Below are 12682 nucleotides of genomic sequence, written 5' to 3' on the forward strand. Positions count from 1 at the left end.
TTTGTGAAACTGCAGTTACCTTAACTTCCTTTGAATATAGACATATATTGGCTCTGTATTAATCTCTGTGAATCCTTTCAAGCAAATGCCGTATTTTGGGGAAAAGGAAATTGAAATGTACCAAGGAGCAGTAAGTAAAGCAGCTTAAAATGTACTGCAGTATTCAGGGGCATGTAAATGTTATTCTACACGGTTACACTCTTGGAAGCACTTGTTTCTGGGTTTTGGTAGTGTTGTACTAGCTCGGGAGAACTTGGCTGATATCCATTACCATATATTGAGTCTTCAAATTGAATTCCCTGGAACATAGGACTAGTATTTCAAGAAAATACTTGTATTGATTAGCTCCTAATCCATATCAGGTTTCTTTCCTTGACACGTCCCTCTTCCTGTGAAAGCAGTTTTTAAGCTATTGTATGCTTAAAGTGTGGTGCACGATACAAAATGGCCATTAGTGGATTTGGAGACTATGACTTGAGAACTCTCAAACTAGACAAGAACAATAAAAAAATTGAGATGCCAAAATTACATGCCACTTTTGAAAATACAGCTTGAAGAGTGAGCCAGCACAGGGACATTAGGGACTTAAAACTCTGTTTTCTGCTTTGTGTGAGTTGGGCATGTCCATAGATTCGGGAAAGCATTTGGTTTGAATGGACTCAGTGGATGAAAATGAGACATACAGCATCAGGCTCTGTGTAGTGGTTTAGGTAGTTTATTGTTAGCATATGACCACTGGTGGAATAGGCTTAAATTATGTGAGTTTCTCTTGGACGAGTAATGTATTTCAAGCACAGACCATTTTTAGAACAGGGTGTTTACGATAGTTTAGGAGAAAATTATGGATGAGAGAAAGCTCAGTAACAAAACCCAGAGACTTTGGTTTGTTTTTATTAAACAAACAAAAAAAATTCCTGGGGAAAATTCAGTATAAAGTGGGATTCAGAATTGTTTTTCCAGGAAAATAATTCTTTCAATTTAAATAAAAATTTATATTGCTCTTTCTGTGTTGTTTAATGCTGTGTTGAAAAATTATTCTCTATTTCCCCTCCTAGGCACAATATGAAAACCCACCACATATTTATGCTCTTGCAGACAGCATGTACAGAAACATGATTATTGACAGAGAAAATCAATGTGTCATTATCAGGTAAGATGATCTGTAAAAAAATATTTTATCATCTTCTTTTGGTGTGTTGACTTCAAGAAGCAGAAAAGTTTGGGTTTTGTTTATATCAATCAAAATCTGTCCATGACCACTGAACATTTGGGGGTTTTCTAGGATAGCTAAATACTTCCTGACCCTCCCTTTTGTTTTCCATTGAAATCCTGGTGACAGCTTAACCACAAGAAATCTCTTTCTCACATAGCCAGCTTCATGCCCAATACCAAAACTGCAATAGCTTGAATGACTACGTGAGAGAGATGGATTAACAACTATAGCAGCCACAGAGACTGTTAAATCCAGCATTCTCACATTGACTGCATTTACCATACTCTGTTTTTAGTACTATTTCTTTTTTTTCCCCTGTTATAAATAAATGTACTTTTGTTCCTTTTGGAGTTTTGCTTGTATTCAGTCAGAGGCAAAAGGAGGAGAGAGATACTGGAAAATTAATTTTGTCTTCACTATTAATGTATTTTAATTATTAGGCTGAAAGAATTCACTGTAGAATTACTAGTGAACTTTTTTAATGACAGGCAATACTTAAGTTACAATCAAAGTGAGTTTTGGGTCCAGAGGTATGCTTTGTTCTCATCTGTGGGTTTATAGGTGGTGAATGATAAGAGAAAGTATGCAGAGAGCAAGAACTGCAGGATGTTTGGGCTGGTACACTATACCTCTTCTGACTTTCCTTCTTACCTGGAAGACTTCAGAGGCTCACTGTAGTGCACCTGGAACTGCACTTTACCTGTGGCAGTGGTCTCCAAAGTGGGGTGCATGCATCGCAGGGGCTGTGCAGTGAAAACCATTGGGATGTGAGAAGGAAATATTAGACCTTTAGTAGTAGATGTATGTAATATGTAAACAGATAAATTATATATGTACATTGGGAGTGTGTGCTCAGACATTAATGATGGTGTGTGTGATCAAAAGCGTTTGGAGACCACTGGCCTACGAGACTTTCCCGAGAACTAGGGAAAAGAAAGAGGAGAAAAAGAAAAAACAATTTGAAGGGAAACTGTCATTATTTTATTAATAACAGCTTTTCTTAAGCTTTCTGTCATTTCTCTGTGGAACATGCTGAGAAGTAGCGCTATGAGTTTAACTGCTGTTGAATTTAACAAAAGAGAGATTTCAAGACTGAATGTTTTCTTTGTCCAGGGGGCCCTCTCTGGTCTTCTCCCTGGGGTGGCTGTGTGCCCTGCAGTGTCACAGCCCCAAGAGACAGAGTGTCACTGGTGATCAGATCAGATGCCACGTAACTTAGTGCGTCCAATCCCTTAGGCTGGAACCTGCCAGGAAATGGTGGATGGTCACTGTTGTTTAAGCTTAAATACCCTTGCACCAGCCACGTACTAATTTAATGTTGTCTCAGGAGTATTATAAAGAACTGGGCTTAGTATGTGGGTCTTACATGTGGAGGTGCTCCATGTGCAAGCGTTTCTGTACCCTACTGAATGATTCAGTGTGAAAATAGATTTCATATTAATATATCTCACTGATGAGCTGCTGTGAAAGCTTGTAAGGAATAATTGTTTGAAAGTTATAATCACTGTTTTTATTTCTTTGAATCTATGTCTGGGGGTTGTCCAGGCAGAGCTTTCCTGGGTGGCGTCTTACAGTGGAAAAGTGCACAGGTGTGTCCCTCTTAGTATCAGCAAAGTGTATGTAGGTATGTGGAAACTGTTGATTTTACATGTAGGAAGGTCAATCGGGCGTTAACAGTTTGCTACACTGAGCTGTACTCCTGTAAGGGCCTCCCCGTTCCTGGGCCCCTGGCTACAGCATGGTGCCATATGAAACAAAATGCTCAGAGCTCATATTCTTGTCTCTCATATATCTGAATTGTTTCTTGAGCTCAGTCTTCCCTTTTGGAAAACTGTTGCCATGCTGAAGTTACTAGTCCCATTTAGTCAAATTCAGACCTGTTAGGAATAGGTAAAATTGGGGTTTATTTTGCTTTTTGAACAAAGCACCATCCCAGAGCCTGCAGTGTTTCACACGAAGCTAGATGTATGGTGAAAACCTTTAAACTGTGGTGAACTGTGATTAAAAACCATGTGTTTTGATCCATTGGTAATGCCCCAAAGTGCAATGGATGCAAAGGGTCACATTTTCAGAGATCTGAGATGCAGACTTACAGGTTTAAATTCACACGAGAATTCTTCTTGTGCTTGAATGATGGATGACGTGCTCTTTGGAGTGTCTGCATTTTGTATGTGCAGAGTGAATTTTCTGTCAGTCTGTGCACAGCCTATTCAAAATCTGCTGGAGTTAATTGAAATCTACTGCAAAATTGAAACATGAAATATGTTTGCCAGGGGCATTTCAGAGAGTTCCTCTTCCTTTCTACACATTTATTTTTCCTGTGAATATTATTACAAACACCGTAAAAACTGCAGGCTAGACTTGCAGGTAGTTTTCATGATGGTATTTGATTTTTTTGGGACACTTAGAAATTATTTTTATGAAATTGAGTAACTCAGCCATTCACAAAATTGATTTCGTTTGGTTGATATTTTAATCCTTTCAACGATATTTCATTTCAACTGTTTAGACACATCCTGTATTTTCTGGTTTTAATGCCATCATCACTATTTCTAACAACTAGAGCTGGCTTAAGAATGAAGTTTCTTGAAGTTTGGGATTTGTTTGCTGACGTTTTATTTCATAGACCAAAAGGCACTGAAATTGCTGGCAGACCAGAAGCTTACAAGATGCTGCAGCTCTTGAGTGAAATGAGTGTTTTAGCTAGCTTCATTTCTACTACCACACCATCAGTTTCACTTAATAGCTGCCAAGGACTTTACCGTTTCTGCCCCTAAACTGGTGATTCTCAAAAAATTGAGCTGTAGGTCTGTCTGTCTGCCTTTAGTTCTGCAGAAGTCTGCTGAACCTAAGCAGTTTCAAATGAATGTTCGCGTTTCAGTGAACCGTAGTTTTTGCCATAAAAATTTGTCCTGTGCAAAATGAGTGGTGATAACAATGTGGTTATTATGAGGTGCCTGTTTGCTTCTCTACTTCACAACTAGTCTGAATTTGGAGTGACTTCACTGAAAATCCCTGGTGGAACAGAAGGAACAGAGCAAGCTAGTACAGAAACAAACCCGGGTTTTTCCTTCTTTTCCCCCCTCAAGATGGCAGATTTCCCCCCTAAAGAAAGGTTTGCAAAGAGAGAAGGTAAGAAATAAGGTGTAGACTGGACTGATTCACAGTCAGATCAAAAAGGCAACGTCTGGTTTATGGTGCACATGGAGACTCGGGAATGGAGACACAAGGACAATGGGGAAGGGGTGGGTGCACACCTGTGTCTTCCTATAGCATGTGGTTTGGGCACCTGTGGCATCTACTTCCAGGCCTGGGAGGGGACATGCATTCCTAGAGACTAGACATAGATTTCCAGGCAGGTGAAGGAAGGTCCCTGCAGTGTCCTGCTGTAGTCAGGACCCTGTGTGTGTGTGAGGATCACACCCCCTTTTGCCAGGGCATTTAATTCCAGAATTCCAAATAACACATTTAGACACTGATAGAAAAAGCTCATCCTCTTCAAAAAGTCAGCGAACAAACTAGGAAAGCAGATCCAAAAGAAAATGCAGTTCTCTGAAAGGTTGAATAGATAACAACCAAAAATAATCTTTTTATGTGATAATGATGATTTAAAAACTGTTACCAAACAACTTTTCCAGGGCCAGGGAAGCCTGTTTCATTAGTGGAGTAATTGCAGCGTATATGCATATGTGCTAAGAAAATTACATGTACGGATGTCTAATTATAGCTGAGGAGCCATGAGCTATTTTGCATGGCTGTTAACAGTGTAAACAATGAGGTTATTCATGGGCTGGATTCTGGCTGGGCTGAATGCAGGTGCAGAGTGTGTGCTTAGGTGGGAGGAGGGAGCAGTACCCACCGTCTCGTATGCACCGGGCAGAATGACAAAGGAAGTTTACTCATATGAGTAACGCAGTTATGCTGGAGTTTGATTTCTCATTAAGTTTATGTTTTACTGAGGCATGATACTTAATTTAAGCCTCTATTGAATCAAGCTCATAAATGTCTACTACAGCAGAATGTTCTCATTTCTTCCTCGCTTGAAATGGCGGCCCTTCCAAACTATCAACAAGGAGTTGTCCAATCCAGATCTTAATTACGAAGGATTGTCTGTTGTGGTTTTTAATTCCTTCTGGACTATCATTGCCCTTTAATTAAGAGAGTGGAGGTTATGATTGGTATTTTTCTATTATGTAGCAATAAATGTGTTAATCTTCGGAGCGTTCTTAAGGTTTTACCTTTCTGTGAAGTTGAGGACTTTATTTTCCCTTTCTTTCTGTGATCTCTGCCAGGAGATTCTGCAGTTGCTTTAAAGCAGTTTTTGAGTCCTTCTTGTCTGTAATTTTAGTTTACATTTTACATCCATATGGCAATGTTTGAGTACAGTAAAGCTATGTATGATGACTGCATACCTGAAAAGACAATACATCTTAAATACTACAAATATTATGTTAATGGAAAGATCGTTTACCACCCCAACTGTTTTTAGTGAACAACTCATGTCTATCTTAAGTCTATTAAGTTCAAAATTTAATATGAGATTTCTAGTCAGCTTCTGTATCTCAACTTTCCTGAAGACTCAAATGACTGATTGTTCTAAAACGTCTGTACAGAATCTAACTGGAAATATGGTTGAATTTTAATGAGGAAGTGGTAGAAACATAAGTCTAATGCAGTAAGAAAAGTTAGGTAAAAGCTCTGATTCAGAAGGGAAAAATATTTCACTGAAGTTACGCTACTGAAGTGTCTCGGAACATAATTAGAGAAAATAAACTTTCTATGTAAACAAACCAAAAAGCTTGTCCAAACACATCAGAGTATTTTACATAGGCAGTGTTCTTTACTGGCAGATCCAAGAGTTCTTTATAAATATTTGTTATTGAAATTTCTACATTGTCCTGGCAATGTATACAAGTATTACTTGTATTGTTCTACAGCTAGGGATACTATATTAAATGTCACTCAGAAAATTAATTTTAGAGAGAACGATGAGGCTATGTTTCAGATCTTGCTTCTCTACTCTAATCACTGATTATATTTCCTCTGGGAAGGAAGGAAGGAGCAAAAACTTTCCCACTGCATTTGTAGTCTTATTCTGATTTTAGCTAAATGTTAATTGACTTTGCTGGACAAAATGTCAGTTTTCTGAAGTAGCAAATAGTGCTAGAAGAAACAATATGTCTTTCAAAGCATTATCTTTTTTGTTAGTGATTGAGACTATGTAATGTTTTTATTTTTAGTAAGAAAAGTCTCTGAGAGAATTGTCAGTACCACAGTCCACTTACTTTAAGCCATTATAACCGTTTTTTCAACCTTTAAAAACCTCCGTACTTCCAACATACTTAAAACTACCAAGCTAGAAAATGATTCTTACATCTTTTTAAAATAGTTTTAATAGCAGCAGAGCAGTAAGATACATGTGAATCTGCATGAGAGTCATTTGGCAGGAATGCCACAATATCCATGTTACAGTTGACTACCTGAGCTTTACTGGGGCAAGATACCATCCCATCAGATGAAGTTACTTCAGTTCATAAATAATGCATCATCCTGTTTTATTCTAGTTTAAGTGGAGCAATTTACTGGTCTCGGATCAATAAAACCATAAAACTGAAAAAAAGTGTATGCATGCATAAATCTAAAGCAAACTCTGAAAGGCACTCTTTCGGCCAAATTGAATTTGATATAAAGGACCACTTATATCAAAACAGAGATTAACAATAAAATGGAACTATATTCCTCCAGGTCAATTTCTGCGGCAGATGCTATGGAATGAGAAAGATAAGCCACACTTAATTTGAACAAAGAGGAGAAGGATAACTTATGCATCAAAGAAAATCTTACAGAAATGTGTTACATTTTTACTGCGTGATAAATAATACTTGATCAAATTCGTTCAGTGTTTGGCCCTGGATCCTCCTCTGTATTCAGTTGAAAACTGCATATGTAAACTCAAGAGTATGATTTGGTTTACATTGGTTTGTCTGTCTTTTTTTACAACAGGATGAGCAAATTTACTGTGAGCAAATTTTGAAGAAATGTTATTTTAATTATCAAACTATTGCTGATTTGAACTTCTAAATCCAGTTTGCCATCCAGCAAACTCTGTCTGTCCCTGTGAATGTAGTAGATACCAATAATACCGGCTTTCTTCTTGATGCTTAGGAAAAGATGACTCAGAATAATAAAAATCATGGTCTGCACTTCACAGATGAGATGATCAAGAAGTATTTTTTCACCTTTTCAAGATTCCTGTTTGATCTGTAAAACTGCAGTCAGGAGAAGACAAAAGCACGAAAACATTTCTGGGATTAAAAAAAAAAAAAAAAAGCCTTTCAGTATTTCTGTACTGTTTGGAAGCTTTAAAGATGTAAAATGATATTTGCAGCTTGGCAGTTTGGGGAGCTTTTTCAGAATTAAGCCTTTGGAAATGTCTCCCATTACTCATGCTGATAAGGAGCTATGAGTTGACATTCTCAGCAAGTCCTTTTCCTGTGCAGGACATGCTGATGTTTCTCTGGCAAACGTAGCTAAAATTTGTGCAGGAAAAGATGTGCATTTGATCCATATCCAGGAACAAGTAGGCGCAGGATAGAAGAGTCAACAACATTCACTGAAATTATTCAGGAGCTTAAATGTAGCACAGATTTTTCACACGTGAAAAAAAATATTTCAGATATCTTTATGACATTGAACTAACATCCACGTGTTCTTCTTTGGTATTAGTTGTCCAGGTCAGGGTAAATTCATTAAGGTCCAAGCTGACTTGCACCAAGATTTATGTAAGTCTGGAGGAATTCTGTTGAAATGAAGTTAGCTTCAAGGTATGAAATAAAGTGTGAGGTTGGATTGCCTGGCATGCCGATCTTCTTTCCCTCTTGAGAAGTTTACTAATTGTGAGAAGGCAAATCTACTGATGTTGTAAACGTTATTCACCATTGAAGTGAAATATTATAATGGAAGGAAGGAATTGTGAAAGCTAGTATGGAATATTAAGACTTCTTGTACCCTGTGTCAAGAGGCATAGGAACAGGAAGGTAGTTCTTCCGTCATTCAGGATGTGATTAATAATGTCTCATTATTTCATTCAGGAACACCTAAAACAAAAGACTTCTGAAATGAAGTAGGTATCTGGCATGGCATTCAAAGCTTGGATTTTCGAAGGAGTTTTTGTGTTAAGATCTGAAATCCCACTAAATTTAGATGGGAATTGAGTTCTTAACACACTTCTTCTCTTTTGAGCATCTTGGTTTAAGTATATTTATTTCTCAATTTCCATAGTTTTCTGACTTTGAAGTCCTGTAGACATTCTGGTGCCCATGCAAGATGATGTGTTCAAAATTATCTATTCACAAACATATCCAAATACCACGCTACAATGCTATATCAGTCTGTATAGTACCAGCTTATCTGATGTAGATACGGTGTGTATTTATTATTATTCATTTTTAAGGTACTTAGTCTTGGTTGAACAAAATAAACCTCAAATTACTCCATTCTAGAGTTATTTAAAATCTTAACAGGTATGTTTTTGTGTTCTTTTTTTCATAGTGGGGAAAGTGGTGCTGGGAAGACTGTAGCTGCTAAATATATAATGAGCTATATCTCCAAAATTTCAGGAGGTGGCCCTAAAGTACAGGTGAGTTGATATAGAGTAATACTGAAGCATAAGCATAGTCTGAAGATTTACTTCAGAGGTAGAATGACAAAGGTCTGTCTTGGCAGACACTGGCAGCCAAGAGGCACTCTACTGAAGAAGCTTGTGGGTGAGCAGCTAGAAATACATAAAAGCCCTCAACAGCAGAGAGACAAGAGGGAACTGCTTGCTTGCAGATTGCCGGGCTGCCTGTGTGATGGGAGCCATGCGAAGGAAATCCACAGACCCAGAAGCATCTCTGCTAAAAGTTTTGTAGCTCTCATGCTGAATTATGTCTACAAGCATATTTTTTTTTAGTTAAGGGGTAAAAGGTACTTTAATTCTTTTTCTTAACCAGATTAAGAACAACCACCAATCTCCTTTTAGTAGATGTGGGTTTTTTCATCCTGTGTTGGCATTCTATTGAAAACTGAACTGGCTTTTCGAGTTTTTCTTAATTCCATTAAATCTCTGATTTGTATGCATACATCAGAGAGCCAACAGCAGGAACATCATCTGTTCTATGAGGTTATCTAGTCAAAATTAGAGTATCTGAAAGCTAGCTGAAACGGCAAATAGTTGCTTTTGTTAATAACTATACTATCAATGTCTACTCTATCTATTAAAATCTATTAACTAAAGCTAATTGAGTGAATTAGCCATAAAAATTCCCTTAATAACATTACAATGTCATTCATTGACTGACAGGCAGTGGTAGGTAGGTAGTAACTGCTTTTACCAGTCCACTCTTTTTGAGTGCTTACTGTTATTTTCTGCTTTATTGCAGTCTCTGATGTTCAGTATGTTCTTTCTGCTTAGTTTTGCGCAACAGTGATACTGGGAACATTGCAGAGAATAATTCAGTAACCAAGAGAATGATCCAGAGAAAGTATGCATTGTGTTATTTTTGGAATAAATATAATCATACTTGATAAGTAAATATTTTGTTTTATTTAAAAGATTCCAGCTTCTTGTACAAAATTAAAAAATATTCTTAGTGATTACAGAGTAACAGTTGATAAAGTTGGTAAGTTGCCTTGAGCATTTCTTTTGGAATAAAATTCAGTCTTCTCTTCACAACCCAGCATGCATTGGGTTTGTTCCAAAGCTAATACCTTGTCCATACTTCCAACTTTCAGGATCAGATAAAGAGACAATAGTAACACACTTTATTGCTTTCTAAGACAGCTAGATAGCAGCATCATTGATCCCAAAACAGGTTGCTGAAGCACTTGCAGATTCCTAAATTTCATGCTGTTCTGACTTCATTGGTTGTGGTTCCAGACCCCCAAAAAGATTTACATGCTCATGTGTAAGAAGGAAATTATTTAAAATCAAGATGATGAAAAAAACAGATCAATTTATTGGCTGTGTTGCGTGGCAGAACAGTGAACAGAAGGACCAGTTTTTAGCTTCAGGCATTTTATTCAATTTTGTAGGATTGTCTCCAAAAAATAGGAACTAGAAGCTCTGAAACAAAAAGACGGTTAGATTCTATTCCTTATCTGATCAAGAGGATTTCTTACAGATGCAGGCTTTCTTGCTTTTTTCATATATAGTTTAGATGTCATGGTTTTCTAGAAAATCTGTAAGAACTTTAAAAATGTCTATTTCTGAATCTCTATTTCTCTTGTTTCCTAAAATTTTAGCATGTTAAAGATATTATTCTACAGTCCAACCCTTTACTGGAGGCCTTTGGGAATGCAAAAACTGTACGGAACAACAACTCCAGCAGATTTGTAAGTCCCTCTACCTTAGAGATTACTTTATTCTTCCAACTTCTGTGCTGTTACAGAGACAGTATTCAGGAGTATAATATAAATTGACTACAAATGAGGTAAATCTAAATAAAATATAAAGTGTGTTTTAAAACAAAGTATTTGTTTTGAGGCCTCTATTTCATTCTGTATAGGTTGCGCATTTGTTTCTCTTACAATATGTACTGGTCACAATTTATTTATAAAGTGTTCAGTCTGCAAGCAAATAACTTATCTGCAAAAAACTGGCCAGTATCAGTAAAATATACACCATTATATATGTTTAAAAAAAATAAAATTGATAGCTTTTTTAAAAGTAGATGAAACCATCCTTAGAGTTGTTTTGATGGGAAATGCCTTTACTAATATGTACAGAAAGTAGGCAGGAATTATTTTCAGTCTGTCATTATAACATACTCAAGATAATACTGTGAAATGACTGATCACTAGATAAGATACTGTAGGTTCCATTTTTAAAACTTACACATAGGCTTTACAAATTTGAAATTTGTTCCTCGGCCAATGTGAGTGTTAATGCAATTAATGTCTCTCTGAAAGGAAAAGATAATTGCTTTACCTTGCTTCCCAGCAGAACGCTATGTTTGCCATTGGTCATAAATCTGTTAAATTTACTTCCTGTATAGCTGAGCCTTATGGTTTCCTTTATACTAAGCAAGAGTCTCAGCAGTGAAAAGAAGCCACTGACTTCGTCTCTACGTTTGTATTAACACATGACGTATTATCCTGAGTCTAGCGCTGTGTAAACACAGAAAGAAAGATATGTGATAGTTTGAGAATCTAAGCTGAGGTTATACCTTGAGGCACCTGTGTCACTGCATCCATAAAGATTAAATGTCCTACTAGCCTTCCTTGAGATACGGTACAAGTGCATGATTTCAGATTTGTATTTACTAATCATTCAACAGCTTTAATTATTTATTGCAGGGGAAATACTTTGAAATCCAGTTTAGCCCAGGTGGAGAACCAGATGGAGGGAAAATCTCCAACTTCCTACTGGAAAAATCTCGAGTTGTAATGAGGAATCCTGGAGAGAGGAGTTTTCACATATTTTACCAGGTCAGAAGTGTATAGATCCTTTCCGAGTTATTTAAAATAATTACGACCAGTTTTTCCTTTTGATTGAAAAGTTGTTTTCAACACAGTGAGATTACTGAATGTGTACTGAAGAAGATAATCTGGATATCACTGGGAAGCTGGAGAGCATGTTAAAACACGATCTAACATAGACCTACCTAGCTGCTTTTCAGCTCCAGAACAAAAGTGCTTCAATATTTCAAAGGCCTTGCTTGGAAATTCACTGTGAACTCCCATGTGGAAAAGTCCAGCAGAATGTAATAGAAAATAATAACTTTCCAACAGATTTCTTTTTAAACTGGCCTATATAATTATACTTTCTGCTCTGGAATTCCATAGCACAGCTGTGAAAGAGAGATTTGATTCTCAGGTAAGTTTTCTAGGACATTTAGGACAATATCTATTTGTTGAATCCTCCAAGCATACCTGCTTTTTTTATGTGTTTCAAAAGGCTTTTCTGGCCTTCACTGGTCCTTGACATGTGAGTTTCTTATTTGCTGAAGTGCCATCGATCAAGCTCTACAAAACTAGAGTAAAGACAGTGCATTGTAAGTGACTGTAAGCAGCTTCACATAAAGTTGAGGTGCCATTGCCAGGATGGAAGGCTGAGTTGGAGCTGGAATTGCTCCAGGGGCTGTGTGTTCTCCCCTTCTGAGGTATATGAACAAATTGCACTGTCCTGCTGATTTTCCTTTGTGGCTTGGAGAGGCTTTTTGACGCAGGAGTTAAAAAACTATGGGGTTTTGACTATTCTCTTCTGAGGTTAGTTTGTTCATTCCTTCCTCTTGCAGCCATGTCTGTGCACAACTGTGTAAACTTTACATAGGTCTGAGAAGCCTCTCCTCTGGCATCACAGAGAGTACAGGAACCTTTTTTTAACTATTCTGTTACTTACTCTTGGCCCTGTTGGCCTAAATGATGCAAAGAGGTGTAACTTGAGCCATGCTTCAAATCACCATAGTATTGGAGCAGTTCAAAACT

General features: G+C 37.2%; 1 protein-coding gene across 1 annotated transcript in view; it reads left to right on the forward strand.

The window, feature by feature from the left end:
• Nucleotides 1-12682, forward strand: part of MYO1E (myosin IE) — a 95651-nt gene that overhangs the window by 38612 nt on the left and 44357 nt on the right. Inside the window, exons 3-7 of the mRNA XM_087745401.1 lie at nt 41-130; nt 1056-1150; nt 8765-8852; nt 10499-10588; nt 11552-11683. Of these exons, the coding sequence (XP_087601527.1) occupies nt 41-130; nt 1056-1150; nt 8765-8852; nt 10499-10588; nt 11552-11683 (495 nt within the window). The remainder of the gene's footprint in view (nt 1-40; nt 131-1055; nt 1151-8764; nt 8853-10498; nt 10589-11551; nt 11684-12682) is intronic.

Source organism: Nipponia nippon, unplaced genomic scaffold, assembly GCF_047370975.1.
Source record: "Nipponia nippon isolate SJK-2023a ecotype South Korea unplaced genomic scaffold, ASM4737097v1 scaffold_9, whole genome shotgun sequence".
In the NCBI taxonomy this organism is placed as follows: domain Eukaryota; kingdom Metazoa; phylum Chordata; class Aves; order Pelecaniformes; family Threskiornithidae; genus Nipponia; species Nipponia nippon.